This window comes from Ranitomeya variabilis, chromosome 1, assembly GCF_051348905.1.
Source record: "Ranitomeya variabilis isolate aRanVar5 chromosome 1, aRanVar5.hap1, whole genome shotgun sequence".
Classification (NCBI taxonomy): domain Eukaryota; kingdom Metazoa; phylum Chordata; class Amphibia; order Anura; family Dendrobatidae; genus Ranitomeya; species Ranitomeya variabilis.
The window spans coordinates 1,090,612,898-1,090,632,172 of record NC_135232.1 but is presented as its reverse complement, the minus strand read 5'-3'; the positions used below and the strand labels follow the sequence as shown (position 1 = coordinate 1,090,632,172).

General features: G+C 45.5%; 1 protein-coding gene across 3 annotated transcripts in view; it reads right to left on the bottom strand.

The window, feature by feature from the left end:
• The window catches only part of LOC143793224 (uncharacterized), a 420,556-nt gene that overhangs the window by 21,009 nt on the left and 380,272 nt on the right, over positions 1-19,275 (bottom strand). For all 3 annotated transcript variants that reach the window (XM_077280004.1, XM_077280005.1, XM_077280006.1), the window contains one exon: positions 17,038-17,139. In XM_077280004.1, the coding sequence (XP_077136119.1) occupies positions 17,038-17,139 (102 nt within the window). The remainder of the gene's footprint in view (positions 1-17,037; positions 17,140-19,275) is intronic.

Sequence of the window (19,275 nt, the reverse complement as noted above, 5' to 3'; positions counted from 1 at the left end):
ACTGCCTTTCTCTACTATACATGGTATAGACATAACATTCCTTTCGTTTAAAGAACTCTGAGCCAGCTCTACTCGGCTCCTTTAAGGACTCACTCTCTAACCCCTACGGGTTCACTCTCTGTCCTTAGTAACAAAGTAACTTTCAATGGGGACGCGGGGTTTACCTTCTATCCTCACCTTCATTATTACTTTGCTTACTTTCAACTATGCAGACCTCCATCTCTACCCCTACGGGCTCTCTGCATCTTTTCTTTCTGCAAACATTATTTAGACATTTCAACAAATTCAACACATATAACTTAGCATGTAAAACAGTTACATTTCTTTTCAAGGCATCATTATGGCATTACTGTTCTGCAACAGTATCTCTCTCAAGTTCAGTTTCTCACATCCCCTTTAAGAGGAGACCAAGTCTTTCTAAGGTAGCTCGTCTTCTCAGCCTACCGGCCCATGCAAAGGTTCCGGCATGGTATCTTCGCAAAGTGTCTTTAACTAGAACCGGTAGGAAAGGTATCTTCACAAAGTGTCTTTGGCTCAAACAAATAGGGCAAATATCTTCGCAAAGTGTCTTTGGCTAAAACCAGTAGGGAGCACCTTTAAGAAGGTGCAAACTATTTACAAGGGAAGTTCGAATCATGCACAGTCCATGATTTCTGCAGTTCTTTAAACTTGTGCAAAAATTTTAGGAAAACTCAGAACAAACACAGGGATCCCGGGTCAACAAAGGGATCCATTAACCCTGGGCGGGTTTAGCAACAACTCAAAAGAACAAATAGACAAACAGTAACTATTTACATTTTCACAACATTGGAAGCTATATCTTACTGAGGTTCTACGGGAGGTGACCTTCTTTCTGGCTTCACCAGACTCACAGATCGGCCCGGTGAGCCAGGACGCCGTTCTGGTCCCAGTAAGGATAGAATCCCTCTCCGGGAGGTCCTTCTCGTCGGTAGGCGTACCCGCCTCTCCGGGGCGTGGTGAGGTCGAACTTCCCCTGGTTCCGCGGGGTCAGGTCCCGCTGCCTTTCCTCCAGGACTATCCTCTTCTGGTGTCCCAGCAGCAGCCTGGAGGGCGACACATCGTTGGACCCCCCGGGCAAACCAGCCCGTCTCACTGGTGTTCTTTCTCCACCTCGTATAGGTGACGGCGTCCCCCGGCTCCAGATTGCAATCAGACCGCCTGCCAGAAGGTTCCACCTCTTCTCGGTCCACCCGGACCTGGATCGGCTCCCCGATCTCCTGTATGACCCCTCTCCCTTGCTGGGGATGAAAGGCCACCACAACACCCCAGTGTGAGGGCGAAATCTCGGGGACACTAACCAAGTCCACTTGTTCTGCAGGCTGGGGCCGGCTCCGCCACTCTGCCATAAGGCGCCGTAAGTGCTCCGCATCCGGCATGATCTTCAGACCCGGTGCAGGTAGGGCGCCTTCAGCCGGGTCCGGGTAAGGAGCAATGGGAGACAGCTTAATCTCGGTGGGTTGGCCCACCCGGGTGAGCACGCGGGCATCGGCCCTCAGTCAGCGGGTCAGCTGGCGGGCCTCGGTCGCAGCCACACGTTCCTCCGATAACGGCGTCGGAGGTCGGCCCATCGGGGACTCGGTAAGGGTCAGACCTCCCAGCAGCGGTGCCTCGGAGCCTATCTCGGACGCCGCGGCCTCAGACTGAGCCGACTCAGCTCCGCGTGGTGCTTCGGGTGCCGCCATCTTTTTCTCCTCTCCCGCGTCTTCTTCCCGCGGTCTCTTCCGTGGGCGGCCCCGTCCCCATGGTCTCCACCCTCCGACCAAGATCAGGAGGCGTACCTCAGCTGTTGACGGGCACGTCCTCAGGACACAGAAATACTTAGACTGGGCGGTCATTACTGTTCGCGCTCTCCAGCTCGTCTACGCCCACTCCACGCCCCTCTTCTCTTCCTGCGCTTTCCTCAGCGCTGCAATGGCGGCGGATTTTGGCGGCAAATGGCACAGCACACAGTCTTGCAATAAAGTACAGTCCAAGCACAGTAAATCACAGTCTCTAGGCACACATGACCTGATTCTTCAGGCTTAAGTAAATCCTGTTCGTGACGCCAAGTTGAAGCGCCCCCACACCGCCGCAGGGCCGAGGGGCACCCGGAGCCGGGCCTCTGAGTCTCTGCTCTGGGGGTTGTCACGGTGGCTAGACCCGGTCCGTGGCCCTGTCCGTCAGTGGGGGACGTCCGGTGAAATAGGTGGTAGTAATGGTAGCGATGTAACGGTGCGGTTGTGGGGTGTAAGTCGCGGTAAATAACGAGGACACCAGTTTGCAGTCTCTTTACCTCTTTACTGGAGATCTCTGAGTCCTCAGTCCAGAATACGGTTCACCAGGCTGCGCAAGTCCGGCCGGTCCAATGGCACCTCCAGAGCCCTCCTCTCAGGTGGAAATCTGTGCCTTCCTTCTAGCGCTATGTGTTGTAGTCCTTCCCTGCTGTGCTCACGGAAAGTGACCCCACAACGGTTGTGTCTGTTTCTTAAGTTCCCTCACAACTCGATTTGATGTTCCTCTGTAATCCACCCCTTCCCTGTATTCAGGTTGGAATGGCACCCGTTTGTCAGGTAGGCCTGGAGTTCTTCCGGGACCCTAGAGACGCCCCTCTCCCGCAATTGCCCCCCAAGACTTCATAGGTGATATGTGGTAGACAGCCCGCCTGAGACCGACTGTCCTGCCGCTGTTTGGAGTATGGCTTGAAGCTGTATTCTAATCCACTCCCTCGGCGTTCCGGCCACCGGTATTGCGCCTCAGCAAGGTGCTGCCTCTTTCAGCACAACCCCTGCTGGTATTCTCCTTCTGCTTGATCTCGTTTCTCACTCAGCACAATCTGTCTCGCTTCTAGTCCTTTCCTTGAGTCCCGCCGCTTCCAGGAGCCTGCGCGGACCCGTTACGTTCTTTCAATGCCAAGCCTCTGCCAGGATCCCACCCCTGGCAGAGACCCTACAGTCTCTCCCTTCACAACACCCCCTGCCACAGGGTGTTGCTCCGTTCAATCCCGTCAGCGTTCTCTCTAACTTTCTGCCTGACCCCCAGTTTACCCACTATGGTGGGGAGTGGCCTAATGAATAGCACCCTTAGCTCCCCCCGGAGGCCCAGCTATGAAACATATTGGTGTCTGTGATACCTGATTGGAGGAACTCCTTCGGTGCCTTCGAACGTACCATGGCTCCCCTTAGCGGCAGAGCCACAGTACTGCAACGACCAGAACTCTGGGGCGCTGCACAGAGAGTACTGAGTGCGGCTGCCCTGGGCCCCATGCTCTGAAGTGTCCACATGGAGCTACGTGCCTTTTATCTGCATAAGCGTGCACCGATACAGTTAAATCACACTGCGGCTTTGGGTCCCGTGAGCTTTGGGGGGCCCAGTGCTAGCGGCAGCACTCCCCTTCCCCCCTGGAAGTTCAACGTTACCGGCATTTGCCAATACAGTTGAAAGCAATGATGTAGGAGGGATTGTCAGCTGATGCTTCCTCCCCCATCATTCATCCTTGGCTTCTGACATCTCAGCGTGATGATGTCATGCCATAGCATCTTCTATGCTGAGATGTCTGACGCTTCAGAAGATAAGCTGCGGAGACCAGAGCAGCAGGGAATGAGGAGGAGAGGTGAGTATTGTATTTTATTATGTTTTTAGTACATTGGGGTGGCCATAAAACTGTATTGAGTACTATGGGGTGCACTATACTTTATCGGCTATATGGTGCATTATACTGATTGCACTATGGGGTGCATTATACTATATGGGCTATGGGGTGCTTCATACTGCATGGACTATGGGGGTGCATTATACTGTATGGATTATGGGGTGTATTATTTTGTATGGGCTATGGGGTGCATTATACTATATGAACTATAGAGTGCATTACACTATATGGGATATGGGATGTATTATAATGTATGGGATATAGGTTGCATTATACTATATGGACTATGGGGTACATTATATTGTATGGGCTATGGGGCATTATACTGTATGGATCATGGGGTATGAGCTATGGGGCGCATTATACTGTATGGGCTATAGGATGCATTATGCTATATGAACTATGGGGTGCATTATACTGTATGGACTCTGGGGTGCATTAACTATATGGACTATGTAATGCATTATACTGTATGGGCTATGGGGTGCATTATACTATATGAACTATGGGGTACATTATACTGTATGGGCTATGGGGTGCATTAACTATATGGACTATGTAATGCATTTTACTGTATGGACTATGGGGTGCATTATACTGGATGGACTATGAGGTGCATTATACTGTGTGGGCTATGAGGAGCATTATACTATATGAACTATGGGGTACATTATATTGTATGGACTATGGGGTGCATTATACTGTATGGGTTATGGGGTGCATTATACTGGATGGGTTATGGGGGCATTATACTGGATGGACTATGTGGATGCATTATACTTTATTGACTATGAGGGTGCATTATATTGTATGGGTTATGGGGTGCATTATACTGTACAGGCTATGGGTTATATTATGTTATACGGGTTATGGGTTGTGTTATGCTGTACAGACTATGGGGTGCATTTGTTGTGAATTCTGTTCTTGGGCTCCCTCCGGTGGTTATAAGTGGTAGCGCTGCTGTCTGTCCTTCACAGCAGTTATCAGGTGTGTCCACTCTGGACTGGGCTATTTAGTCTGGCTTCACCCTTTAGTCAGTGCCAGTTGTCCATTGTTTCTGGAGGATTCACATCCCTTCATGGTTTCTCCTGCTTCCTGGTCTTTTCACGAAGATAAGTTCTGCTTGTTTTGCAGCCCACATTTTGTGGGCCTCATTGTTCAGTGCATTTCATGTTTTTTCTTGTCCAACTTAATCTGTGTAAGGATTTATGCAGTCAAGCTGGAATCTCTGGAGAGGCAGATATACCCTCCATGTCTTTAGTTAGATGTGGAGTTTTTTGTATTTTCTGTGGTGGATATTTCCTAGTATTTTAATACTGACCGCATAGTTCTCTGTCCTATCTTTCCTATTTAGATAGATTGGCCTCCTTTGCTAAATCCTGTTTTCAGCCTGTGTATGTTTTTTCCTCTCCTCTCACAGTCAATATTTGTGGGGGGCTGCCTATCCTTTGGGAATTTTCTCTGAGGCGAGATAGTTTTCCCTTTTCTATCTATAGGGTTAATTAGTCCTCCGGCTGTGTCGAGGTGTCTAGGATCAGTAGGTACATCCCACGCCACGGCTACTTCTAGTTGCGGTGTTAAGTTCAGGGTCCGCTGTCAGTACAGATACCACCTTCTCCAGAGTACGTCCAATGCTACTCCTAGGCCACCAGATCATAACATGCATTAGGCTGTATGGAGGACTATGTGAGAGCTATTATAATATTTGGAAGGCTATATGGGAGCCTTTATACTGTATGTAAGCAATTATACAGTGTGAAGGTTTGTGTGGGGTCCATCATACTGATTGGAGGGCTGTGTGGGGGCCATTAAGCAGTGTAGAGATGTGTGGGGCCATTATATTATATGTAGGCACATTACAGTGCATGGAGGGCTGTGTGGGTTTCACAGTTGGGGTATCATACTGTGTTGGGGTCACCATACTTTTCCAGGGCAGTTGAGGGGTGGGGTATAGTAGGGTCATCATACTGTGTGTGTGGAGGGTACTGTGGAGGAATTCACTATGGGGTATCTTAGTGTTTGTGGGGCACTTTTGTTGACATCATACTTTATGAGTGGAATGAAAGGAGGATCTAGAGCTATAGTAGGAAGAAAATTAGAGGGCACACAGTACCACACAGTAGGTGCAGTAATAGGGAAATATATGGCAGCAGCGATGTTGTGAACTCTGTTCTCAAACTCCCTCCTGTGGTCAGGAATGGTATTTCTGTGAGTTCTGTCCGTGGGTTCCCTCTGGTGGCTGAAAGTGGAGCTGCTGGTCTGGAGGTGGCTTCCTCAGCTGCATCGTTTAAGACTGGGCTGGTTCCCCTATTTAACTCTGCTCAGATCGTTACCTGATGCCAGTTGTCAATGTATCTGTACTGGTTCAGATCTCACTTGGATCTCCTGATGACCTGTCTACTTCAGCAGAAGCTAAGTCCCTGTTAAGCTCATTTGTTGTTCATTTGTGTGCTGAATATATTTCTGAGTACCTGCTAAGTTTTGTCCAGCTGGTTATCATGATATTGTCTCGCTAGCTGGAAGCTCTGGGTTGCAGAGTGGCACCTACCGCGCCGTGAGTCGGCGCGGGGGGTTTCTTGCTCACTCTGCGTGGCTTTTTGTAGTTTTTTGTGCTGACCGCAAAGATCCCTTATCTATCTTCTGTCTATTTAGTAAGTCGGGCCTCCTTTGCTGAAACCTGTCTCATTCCTATGTTTGTGCCTTCCTCTTAACTCACAGTCAATATATGTGGGGGGCTGCTCTTTTCCTTTGGGGAATTTCTCTGAGGCAAGGTGAGGCTATATTTCTCTTTAGGGGTAGTTACCTCTCAGGCTGTGAAGAGTCGTCTAGGCAGAGTCAGGTACGATCCACGGCTAATTCTAGTGTGTGTGATAATAGATTAGGGCTGCGGTCAGCAGAGCTCCCACTTCCCAGAGCTCGCTCTATTTTTCAGTTTTGACTATCAGGTCATTCCAGGTGCTCCTAACCACTAGGTCCAGCCATAACAGTACAACTGGCCAGAAAGTGTTAATGCATCTCAATAGAGGGATAAGAGAAGTTCTGAGACCATTTTTTTTTCTCTGCAGTGTGTTTAGTCTTTTTTTTCCCCTAAACCTCTGGGTGGTTCAGGACTCAGGTGTAGATATGGACATTCAAGGTCTGTCCTCTTGTGTAGATAATCTCACTGCAAGGGTACAAGGCATTCAGGATTATATAGTTCAGAATCCTATGTTAGAGCCTAGAATCCCAATTCCTGATTTGTTTTCTGGGGATAGATCAAAGTTTCTGAATTTCAAGAGTAATTGTAAACTGTTTCTTGCCCTGAAACCCCGCTCCTCTGGTGACCCTAGTCAGCAAGTAAAAATCATTATTTCCTTGTTGCGTGGTGACCCTCAAGACTGGGCATTCTCCCTTGCACCAGGAGATCCTGCATTGCTTAATGTAGATGCGTTTTTTCTGGCGCTTGGATTGCTCTATGACGAACCAAATTTTGTGGATCAGGCAGAGAAAATCTTGCTGGCTCTATGTCAGGGTCAGGATGATGCTGAAATGTATTGTCAGAAGTTTAGAAAGTGGTCTGTGCTTGCTCAATGGAATGAGTGTGCTCTGGCAGCAATTTTCAGAAAGGGTCTTTCTGAGGGCCTTAAGGATGTTATGGTGGGGTTCCCCACGCCTGCTGGCCTGAATGAATCAATGTCCTTGGCTATTCAGATCGATCGGCGTTTGCGGGAGCGGAAAGTTGTGCACCATATGGCGGTGTCCTCTGAGCAGAGGCCTGAGCCTATGCAATGTGATAGGACTTTGACCAGAACTGAACGGCAAGAGCACAGACGTCAGAATGGGCTGTGTTTTTACTGTGGTGACTCCACTCATGCTATCTCTGATTGTCCTAAGCGCACTAAGCGGTCCGCTAGGTCTGTCACCATTGGTACTATACAGCCTAAATTTCTTTTGTCCGTTACTTTGATTTGTTCTTTGTCATCCTACTCTGTTATGGCATTTGTGGATTCAGGCGCAGCCCTGAATTTGATGGACTTAGAGTATGCCAGGCGCTGTGGTTTTTTCTTGGAGCCCTTGCAGCATCCTATTCCATTAAGGGGAATTGATGCTACGCCTTTGGCCAAGAATAAGCCTCAGTACTGGACCTAGTTGACCATGTGCATGGCTCCTGCACATCGGGAAGATATTCGCTTTTTGGTGTTGCATAATTTGCATGATGTGGTCGTGTTGGGTTTGCCATGGCTACAGGTCCATAATCCAGTATTGGACTGGAAATCTATGTCTGTGTCCAGTTGGGGTTGTCAAGGGGCCCATGGTGATGTTCCAGCGTTGTCAATTTCTTCTTCCACTCCTTCTGAAGTACCTGAGTTCTTGTCGGATTACCAGGATGTATTTGATGAGCCCAAGCCCACTGCCCTGCCTCCTCATAGGGATTGTGATTGTGCTATTAATTTGATTCCTGGTAGTAAGTTTCCTAAAGGCCGACTTTTCAATTTATCTGTGCCAGAACATGCCGCTATGCGGTGCTCTATAAAGGAGTCCTTGGAGAAAGGGCATATTCGTCACTGTTGGGAGCAGGGTTCTTTTTTGTGGCCAAGAAGGATGGTTCTCTGAGACCTTGTATAGATTACCGCCTTCTTAATAAAATCACTGTCAAATTTCAGTACCCTTTGCCTCTATTGCCTGATTTGTTTGCTCGGATTAAGGGGGCTAGTTGGTTTACCAAGATAGATCTTCGAGGAGCGTATAATCTTGTGCGTATTAAGCAGGGCGATGAATGGAAAACCGCATTTAATACGCCCGAGGGCCATTTTGAGTATCTGGTGATGCCATTCGGGCTTTCTAATGCGCCATCTGTGTTCCAGTCCTTTATGCATGACATCTTCCGAAAGTATCTGGATAGATTCATGATAGTATATTTGGATGATATTTTGGTCTTTTCTGATGATTGGGAGTCTCATGTGAAGCAGGTCAGAATGGTGTTCCAAGTCCTTCGTGCTAATTCCTTGTTTGTGAAGGGGTCTAAGTGTCTCTTCGGAGTTCAGAAGGTTTCCTTTTTGGGCTTCATTTTTTCCCCTTCTACTATCGAGATGGATCCAGTTAAAGTCCAGGCCATTTATGATTGGACTCAGCCTACATCTGTAAAGAGCCTTCAGAAATTCTTGGGCTTTGCGAATTTTTACCGTCGCTTTATCACTAATTTTTCTAGTGTTGTCAAACCACTGACTGATTTGACCAAGAAAGGTGCGGATGTGGTGAATTGGTCCTCTGCGGCCGTTGAGGCGTTTCAGGAGCTGAAACGTTGTTTTTCTTCGGCTCCTGTGTTGTGTCAGCCAGATGTTTCGCTCCCTTTTCAGGTCGAGGTTGATGCTTCTGAGATTGGAGCAGGGGCTGTTTTGTCTCAGAGAAGTTCTGATGGCTCTGTGATGAAGCCATGTGCTTTCTTTTCTAGAAAGTTTTCGCCTGCTGAGCGTAATTATGATGTTGGCAATCGGGAGTTGTTGGCCATGAAGTGGGCATTCGAGGAGTGGCGACATTGGCTTGAGGGAGCCAAGCATCGCGTGGTGGTCTTGACGGATCACAAGAATCTGACTTATCTCGAGTCTGCCAAGCGGTTGAACCCTAGACAGGCTCGATGGTCACTGTTTTTCTCCCGTTTCGATTTCGTGGTTTCATACCTTCCGGGTTCTAAGAATGTGAAGGCTGATGCCCTTTCAAGGAGTTTTGTGCCTGATTCTCCGGGAGTTTCTGAGCCGGCTGGTATTCTCAAAGAGGGGGTGATTTTGTCCGCCATCTCCCCTGATTTGTGGCGGGTTCTGCAAGAGTTTCAGGCGGATAGACCTGACCGCTGTCCTGCAGAGAGACTGTTTGTCACTGATAGATGGACTAGTAGGGTTATCTCGGAAGTTCATTGTTCGGTGTTGGCTGGTCATCCTGGAATTTTTGGTACCAGAGATTTGGTGGCTAGGTCCTTTTGGTGGCCTTCCTTGTCCCGGGATGTGCGTGCTTTTGTGCAGTCCTGTGGGATTTGTGCTCGGGCGAAGCCCTGCTGTTCTCATGCCAGTGGGTTACTTTTGCCCTTGCCGGTCCCGAAGAGGCCCTGGACGCATGTTTCCATGGATTTTATTTCAGATCTCCCTGTCTCTCAAAGGATGTTGGTCATCTGGGTGGTTTGTGATCGCTTCTCTAAGATGGTCCATTTGGTACCCTTGCCTAAGTTGCCTTCATCCTCTGATTTGGTTCCGTTGTTTTTCCAGCATGTGGTTCGTTTGCATGGAATTCCGGAGAACATTGTGTCGGACAGAGGTTCCCAGTTTATTTCGAGGTTTTGGCGGTCCTTTTGTGCTAAGATGGGGATTGATTTGTCTTTTTCTTCTGCTTTCCATCCTCAGACAAATGGCCAAACTGAACGAACCAATCAGACTTTGGAGACCTATCTGAGATGCTTTGTTTCTGCTGATCAGGATGATTGGGTGACCTCTGAGGAAGAGTCGTCTAGGCAGAGTCAGGTACGATCCACGGCTAATTCTAGTGTGTGTGATAATAGATTAGGGCTGCGGTCAGCAGAGCTCCCACTTCCCAGAGCTCGCTCTATTTTTCAGTTTTGACTATCAGGTCATTCCAGGTGCTCCTATCCACTAGGTCCAGCCATAACACAGCGCTCAGCATTGGGGTATCAGCAGGATAAAGAATTTGTGCAGGTTGGGGATAAATGGAGATGGTGACGGAATTGTGAGAAGTCATTTGTATCTTTGTTGTAATCTCTGCAGCTGAGTACTGGCTCGAAGAAGTTGTCGTGTTAGTCTGGGCCAAATAGAAAAGACGGTAAAAGTGAATGACTCCATCAAAAAGAACGTCATTTGTAATTCACCATCTATAACTGTACTGTATTGTAATGACTTTTATGTTGTGCATGACTGGTATCCACCTCTATGTCACCTCATGACGGTAATATCAGTCTTAACCTGTGTATAGAGTATTTTTTTAGTAACAGCTCAATCATCTCCTACATCCACAATTATGGTGCGCCATCATATTTGTAATTACGGTTATATGGTTAGGGGCCCACTCAGAAGATTCGCCCCCTCCCTGAACCAAACCCCTATCTATGCCTCTGAGGAAGGTATAAGGTGTTCTATAGAAGTAGACATTGTCCCAAATGTTCTGCACTCCAGAAGTCACCATGGAGGCTACTTCAACATGATTTTGCAATTTGCACGTTGCAAAAGAAATGTAGATTCAGAGTAACCGAATTTAACTGTAAAATTATGTTTTGCATTCACCTTTACAGGGAACCTGTCACTATGAAAAAACACAATTTTCCTGCACATTTAAGGGTTAATCTACAGGTAAAATACATCACAAAAAAACAGACCCACCAACAGCATGTAAGATTACCAATGCATTAGCAGAATGCACTAGTAGTAGAGGGGGTCTACTGCATCCCCAAGTGCATTGGTAATCTGACCTGATGTTGGTAGGGCTGTTTCTTTTTCTGTGATGTTTTTTGAATTTATTTCCTTCTGTAAGCCGATAATCTGCAGGTAAATAGCTTTACAATGATCTATGGCTGTTTTAGTGCTTTACGGAAAGTGTGGCTTATGGGAGAAAACTAAAGAACCACTCCAGGGTTTGTTTTTGTTATTTAACAGCTAGTGTGGTATGGATAGTGTACAGTGCCTTGCGAAAGTATTCGGCCCCCTTGAACTTTTCAACCTTTTTCCACATATCATGCTTCAAACATAAAGATACCAAATGTAAATTTATGGTGAAGAATCAACAACAAGTGGAGCACAATTGTGAAGTTGAACGAAATTTATTGGTTATTTTAAATTTTTGTGGAAATTCAAAAACTGAAAAGTGGGGCGTGCAATATTATTCGGCCCCTTTACTTTCAGTGCAGCAAACTCACTCCAGGAGTTCATTGTGGATCTCTGAATGATCCAATGTTGTCCTAAATGCCTAATGATGATAAATATAATCCACCTATGTGTGTATATATATACCTCCGTATAAAGGCACCTGCTCTGTGATAGTCTCAGGGTTCTGTTTGAAGCACAGAGAGCATCATGAAGACCAAGGAACACAACAGGCAGGTTGGTGATACTGTTGTGGAGAAGTTTATAGCCGGATTTGGATACAAAATGATTTCCAAAACTTTAAACATCCCAAGGAGCACTGTGCAAGCGATCATATTGAAGTGGAAGGAGTATCATACCACTGCAAATCTACCAAGACCCGGCCGTCCCTCTAAACTTTCATCTCAAACAAGGAGAAGACTGATCAGAGATGCAGCCAAGAGACCCATGATCACTCTGGATGAACTGCAGAGATCTACAGCTGAGGTGGGACAGTCTGTCCATAGGACAACAATCAGTCATACACTGCACAAATCTGGCCTTTATGGAAGAGTGGCAAGAAGAAAGTCATTTCTCAAAGATATCCATAAAAAGTGTTGTTTAAAGTTTGCAACAAGCCACCTGGGAGACACACCAAACATGTGGAAGAAGGTGCTCTGGTCAGATGAAACCAAAATCGAACTTTTTGGCAACAATGCCAAACGATATGTTTGGAGTAAAGGCAACACAGCTCATCACCCTGAACACACCATCCCCACTGTCAAACATGGTGGTGGCAGCATCATGGTTTGGGCCTCCTTTTCTTCAGCAGGAACAGGGAAGATGATTAAAATTGATGGGAAGATGGATGGAGCCAAATACAGGACCATTCTTGAAGAAAACCTGTTGCAGTCTGCAAAAGACCTGAGACTGGGACTGAGATTTGTCATCCAACAAGACAATGATCCCAAACATAAAGCAAAATCTACAATGGAATGGTTCACAAATAAACGCATTCAGGTGTTAGAATGGCCAAGTCAAAGTCCAGACCTCAATCCAATAGAGAATCTGTGGAAAGAGCTGAAAACTGCTGTTCACAAACGATCTCCATCAAACCTCACTGAGCTCGAGCTGTTTGCCAAGGAAGAAAGGGCAAGAATTTCAATCTCTCGATGTCTAAAACTGATAGAGACATACCCCAAGCGACTTGCAGCTGTAATCGCAGCAAAAGGTGGCGCAACAAAGTATTAAGTTAAAGGGGCCGAATAATATTGCACGCCCCACTTTTCATTTCATTCAACTTCACAATTGTGTTCCATTTGTTGTTGATTCTTCACCAAAAATTTACATTTGGTATCTTTATGTTTGATGCATGATATGTGGTAAAAGGTTGAAAAGTTCAAGGGGGCTGAATACTTTCACAAGGCACTGTAAGTCCACTGCCCCAAGTATTATATTTACCAGACGCCGTTTTCTGCCCCTCCCAATGCCATTTCAGTCCTGTCTTGCCATCTTGTGACCTCAGCTTCTAACAGACAGGAAGTTAGAGCTAACGATGACGAGCTTTCAGTGTAAGTCTGGCCTCATTCTGCCTCTCATAGACTTACACTGAGAACTGACTTCCAGCTCGCCCAGCAAACACTGCAATGATACTGCAGGTCACAAATTTCAGAGGACAACCAGGGAGGTGCCAATAAAAGAAGAAGACCGAGGCTGGTAAGTGTTGTGAACTCTGTTTTTGGGCTCCCTCTTGTGGTCACAAGTGGTACTGTGTGAGTGCTGTCTTTGGGCTCCCTCTGGTGGCTCTTTGTGTCATTCTGCAGGTCTGAGGCTGGATCAGCTGTCTCGTTATCTGTTAGCTGGTTTCCTATTTAGCTCACCTGGACTATCAGTTGTTGCCTGCTGTCGATGTATTCAGTGCTATTTTGATCTCTCCTGAATTCCTTCGCTATCAGTCTCTCCAAGAGAAGCTAAGTTTTCTGTTTGGTTATTTTTTGCTCATCAGTGTTCAATATGTTTTTTGGTTATTTATTTGTCCTTGTCCAGCTTGCTAATATGTGATTTCCTTGCTTGCTGGTAGCTCTAGGGGGCTGAGTTTCTCCCCTCACACCATTAGTTGGTGTGGGGGTTCTTGAATTCTCAGCGTGGATATTTTGTATAGGGTTTTTTACTGACCGCACAATTCCCTGCCTGTCTTCTGCTATCTAGTATTAGTGGGCCTCATTTGCTGAATCTGTTTTCATTTCTACATTTTGTATTTTCCCCTTACCTCACCGTTATTATTTGTTGGGGGCTTCCTATATCTTTGGGGTCATTTCTCTGAGGCAAGTGAGGTCTTACTTTCTCTATAGGGGTAGCAAACTTCTCAGGCTGCGTCGAGACGTCCAGGAATTTAGGCACGTTCACCGGCTACCTTCAGTGTGTTTGGTTAGGATCAGGATTGCGGTCAGTCCAGTTACCACCTCCCTAGAGCTCGTTCTATGTTCAGTAACTTAGCTAGTCAGTTCTGTGATCCTCAGCCACTAAGGATCATAACAGGTAAGTATTTGACTAGGGGAAGGGAATTTACAGTAGTGACACCATTCCAGTGAATAAATCTAAAAGAAATGTTGGAGTGGTGCTTTAACTTATTTATTCCTCGGAGCTGCTGGGTTTAAAGCCATGAGGGCATGTATGGAGAGGATACAGTCACCGCTTACAACATCACTCACTCTACTCTGAGCCCTGGCTGTAAGACTGCCATGAAACTTTGACAAGTTTCATCTGATTAATGGAAGAAACTAGTGCATGCTCTGAGATTTTTAACACAAAAATTTGGGCCATGAAAAAAATCCTCCATTAAATAACATTGGCGCAAGTGCGGTAAAATATTTTACGGACAGCACTCAGACCAAAAATGCGGTAATGTGAATGAGCCGTGATGCTAACACTTTAGTAATGCCAAACTGACTTCAGCATATACAGCTATGCGTAAATGGATGGTAACTGCTATTAACAAACAGCCTGTCTAATAGCACCCTGCACTGCTGTACTATTTTTGCTATCCAAAATGTAAAAATGAGCCAAACATGATTTCTTTTTGGGGGCAAAAGCCTGTGGTATCAGTGTCTATACACTTACAGACATGGAAAAAGACGTAGCTTTTTGACAAGCGATGCCATACAAATTTGAGGAATGTAAACAAGTTTGTTGTCTTGAAAATGAAGAAACAATGGCTTTTTTAACAAGTCCTACAGAAGTTTTCATGTTTTGGGGGAGAAGCATCAAGTTTGATGTGTTATACATTTTTGGGAACAACAACAGGTTTGCTGTTTGGAAGGTGGGTCAGCAAACAATTATATATTAAAAAGCTGTCCTAAATTGATTCTTTTTAGGAAGCAGTTTCAGTTTATTACATTTACACTATGAAATGTCGGCTTTCTAGTAACAGTGCAGTGTAGATATAGGACTTTATTCATCAAAGGTTTTACACCGGTATTCTGTAAAAGCCAAATCATACATTAGAATTGCAGGCACCTGTTTTGCGGTGCTTACCCCTCCTCAGTACAAAGCAAGAGGTCTGATTATACTGGGTTAGAGACCTCTAATAGGGTCTAAAGGGTAACATGTCTCCTTGTGGAGAGTGTCAAGCTGGTGTAAGGAGACTAGTAGGTCATAAAATGTTTCTCTCATCAGAGGCCTCCAATCTAGGCAAATCAGACTTCTTGCTTTGCACTGATATGTGTAGTAAAAATGATCATCTGCTATGAAAGCCAGCAACGGGGCGGCAGCACTCAAAGCAGATCGGCAATGACACCCACAAGGGTCTACTGCAGACTCCAAGTTGTCATTGGAGTGCCACCATGGGGCCGTGGGGTACTCAATACCGTGTCCTTCGGTTCACAGGGGGATGTCACGGTGGCTGACCCGGTCCGTGGCCCTGGGACGTCCGTGTAAAAGGGAAAGGTCTTTAAGGGGAATGTTCGTAATGCCACCTGTGGTATTCGGTCAGGGTGACCAACGCTGCTTTAAGGGGTCCGCTGGGGTGATGTTATGGCAGCTAGATGGTATACCTTCCCACAGGTGAAGTGTATCCCCAGGGCTTTCCAGTGTGTAGATGGTGGATGGTGAGAGGCGCAGTGAAGAACGAGGACACAAGGTGGCAGTCTCTTTACCTTTACAGAGGACTTCAGCATCCACAGTCCAGAGCACCAGATCACAGGGCAGGCAGGGTCCGGACGGTTTGGAGGCAAGTCCAGAGTCCCTTTGTCCAGGTGGAAATCAGTAGCCTTCCTCTAGTGCTGCGGTGTTGTAGTTCCTTACTGCCTAAGGCTTCACATAAGGTCCTCACAGATGTAATGTCTCTCTCCCTGTCCCCCGTATGGATAGGACAAACCCGTATGACTGGTGGCTTGAGGTGGTTTATAGGGACTCTATCATGCCCCAGCCTCTAAGGGGTGCCACCATGCCTCCTGGGTGTAGGGCGGACAGGTAATGTGAAATTAGCTGTCCTGCTGGTCTCTGGAGCAAGGCATAAAGGGTCGTTGCTCCGTCGGTGTTCCGGCTACCGGGCTTCTGCGCCTCAGAAGGAGGCAGCCTGTGTAGGGCTGGTCCCCTTCTGGTATCCACTCCTTTGCTACGACTTCTTTGCATGCTCGCTACAATACAGTTCTCCTTCGATATCTCTTTCTGGGAGCTGCAGCTCTTAGGGCATGCACAGCTCCGTGTCCTTCTCCTTCGATCTCTGACAGGATCCCACCCCTGTCAGGGACCAACTACCTGAGCAGAGCTCAGCCAGCAACTGACTAACTTTCCCTACAGGCAACCAGTTTTACCAATGTGGGGAGTGACCTAATAAATAGGAGCAGAGCTCCCCCTGGTGGCCTGGAGTGTGAAATGTGTTGCATGTTTGTGATACCCGGATGCAGTTATCCTTCTTTGCCTCCAAACATAACACCACTCTCCCCTAGAGGAAAATGACATTACTGCAACGACCAGGACCCTGGGGCGCTGCATCATGCCAACCCATAAATGCCAGGGGCGCCGATCGGTGGGGTCTGTGATGCACTTCCGGCAAGATAATATTAAATGCCGCTGTCAGAGATTGACAGTGGCAATTAAAATGTTAACAGCCGTGAGTGGATCGCAATTCCACCCGAGGCTGTTAGGGGCACATGACAGCTGATCAGTGCTGTACGTTGTGTCACTCGCATCCATAGACTTATTTGGGTGCGAGTGAGCACATGCTGCAATTGTTCTCACGTGCTGATTTGGCATGAGAAAATAATCGCACATTTGAGCTGCCCCATAGAGTAACACTGGGCTGAGTGCTATGCCATGTTTTATGGTATAGCACTCCGCCGTATTCTACAGTAGTGTGACGCCAGCCTGAGAGATGATCTTTTTACTGGTCCCTGATAATGAACTACTCAAACAGAAGACTTTTCTCTATGAACTTAGAAGTTATTAAAAGGTTTTCAAAGTATTTTTTCTAAATCGGGCATCCACTTTTCTTATTATGTAATATTTTTACAGATACTGTTATAAGCAAATTAAGCAAGCAAATGTCAACAACCCGTAATTAGTACTCACTTTAAAAGTTTTTAGCAGTTGAGATATTTCCTCTTTCAGAAATGCAAAGATTTGAGATTTAAGATCTTCGGTGTTGTTTAAGATAATTCTGGCTATTTTCAACTGAAATAAAAATGTAAATATATATAAAGAACAACATGAATAATCTTCAATCATGAATGTTTTCATGTTCAACAGGTTTCAGTTTAGAAATGTGCTAAAACATGTTAAAGAATTTGCAAGATTTTCAAAAGAAAAAAGTAGGTGATGAAACATTACACAGACAAACCTATGATAGTTTAGTGAGTGGAAGAGTTTAGTAACTTCTGTGTAATTCTCACCAGTACACAACTCTGCATAGAAGGTATTTCATGAAGGTGCCTCCTTAATGAAGTACAACCCCTGGCAAAAATTATGGAATCACCGGCCTTGGAGAATGTTCATTCAGTTGTTTAACTTTGTAGAAAAAAAGCAGATCACAGACATGGCACAAAACTACAGTCATTTCAAATGGAAACTTTCTGGCTTTAAGAAACAGTAAAAGAAATCAAGAACAAAAAATGTGGTAGCCAATAATGGTTACTTTTTTTAACCAAGCATAGGGAAAAAAATATGGAACCACTCAATTCTGAGGAAAAAATTATGGAATCACCCTGTAAATTTTCATACCCAAAAATAACACCTGCATCAAATTAGGTCTGCTCGTTAGTCTGCATCTAAAAAGGAGTGATCACACCTTGGAGAACTGTTGCACCAAGTGGACTGACATGAATCATGGCTCCAACACGAAAGATGTCAGTTGAAACAAAGGAGAGGATTATCAAACTCTTAAAAGAGGGTAAATCATCATGCAATTCAATGTTGCAAGAGATATTGGTTGTTCACAGTCAGCTGTGTCTAAAATCTGGACCAAATACAATCAACATGGGTAGGTTGTTAAAGGCAAACATACTGGTAGACCAAGGAAGACATCAAAGCGTCAAGACCGGAAACTTAAAGCAATATGTCTCCAAAACAGGAAATGCACAACAAAACAAATGAGGAATGAATGGGAGGAAACTGGAGTCAACGTCTGTGACCGAACTGTAAGAAACCGCCTAAAGGAAATGGGATTTACATACAGAAAAGCTAAACGAAACCCATCATTAACACCTAAACAGAAAAAAAAACAAGGTTACAATGGGCTAAGGAAAAGCAATCGTGGACTGTGGATGACTGGATGAAAGTCATATTCAGTGATGAATCGCGAATCTGTATTGGGCAAGGTGATGATGCTGGAGCTTTTGTTTGGTGCCGTTCCAATGAGATTTATAAAGATGACTGCCTGAAGAGAACATGCAAATTTCCACAGTCATTGATGATATGGGGCTGCATGTCAGGTAAAGGCACTGGGGAGATGGCTGTCATTACATCTTCAATAAATGCACAAGTTTATGTTGATATTTTGGACACTTTTCTTATGCCATCAATTGAAAGGATGTTTGGGGATGATGAAATCATTTTTCAAAATGATAATGCATCCTGCAATAGAGCAAAAATTGTGCAAACATTCCTTGAAAAAAGACATATAAGGTCAATGTCATGGCCTCCAAATAGTCCGGATCTCTATCCAATTGTAATTCTTTGGAGGAAGTTGAAGAAAATGGTCCATGACAAGGCTCCAACCTGCAAAGCTGATCTGACAACAGCAATCAGAGATAGTTGGAGGCAGATTGATGTAGAGTGCTGTGTGACACTCATTAAGTCCATGCCTCAGAGACTGCAAGCTGTTATAAAAGCCAGAGATGGTGCAACAAAATACTAGTGATGTTTGGAGTGTTTTTTTTGTTTGTTTGTTTTTCATGATTCCATAATTTTTTCCTCAGAATTGAGTGATTCCATAATTTTTTTCCCTATGCATGGTTAAAAAAAGTCACCATTACTGACTACCACATTTTTTGCTCTTGATTTCTTTTTGTGTTTCTTAAAGCCAGAAAGTTGCAATTTGAAATGACTTTAGTTTTGTACCATGTCTGTGATCTGCTTTTTTTCTACAAAATTAAACAACTGAATGAACATCCTCCAAGGCCGGTGATTCCATAATTTTTGCCAGGTGTTGCATATGAACAACTCTATTACTTTGTTGCCTAGCCTAAGGACTTATGCACATGACCACATTTCTGTTCCAAATGTGATCTGACAAAACATCAGATCAAAACTATTCTATGGGGCCTTGCATATGTCCAATTTCCAGCTGTGGAAAAAAAAAAATAGCAGAAT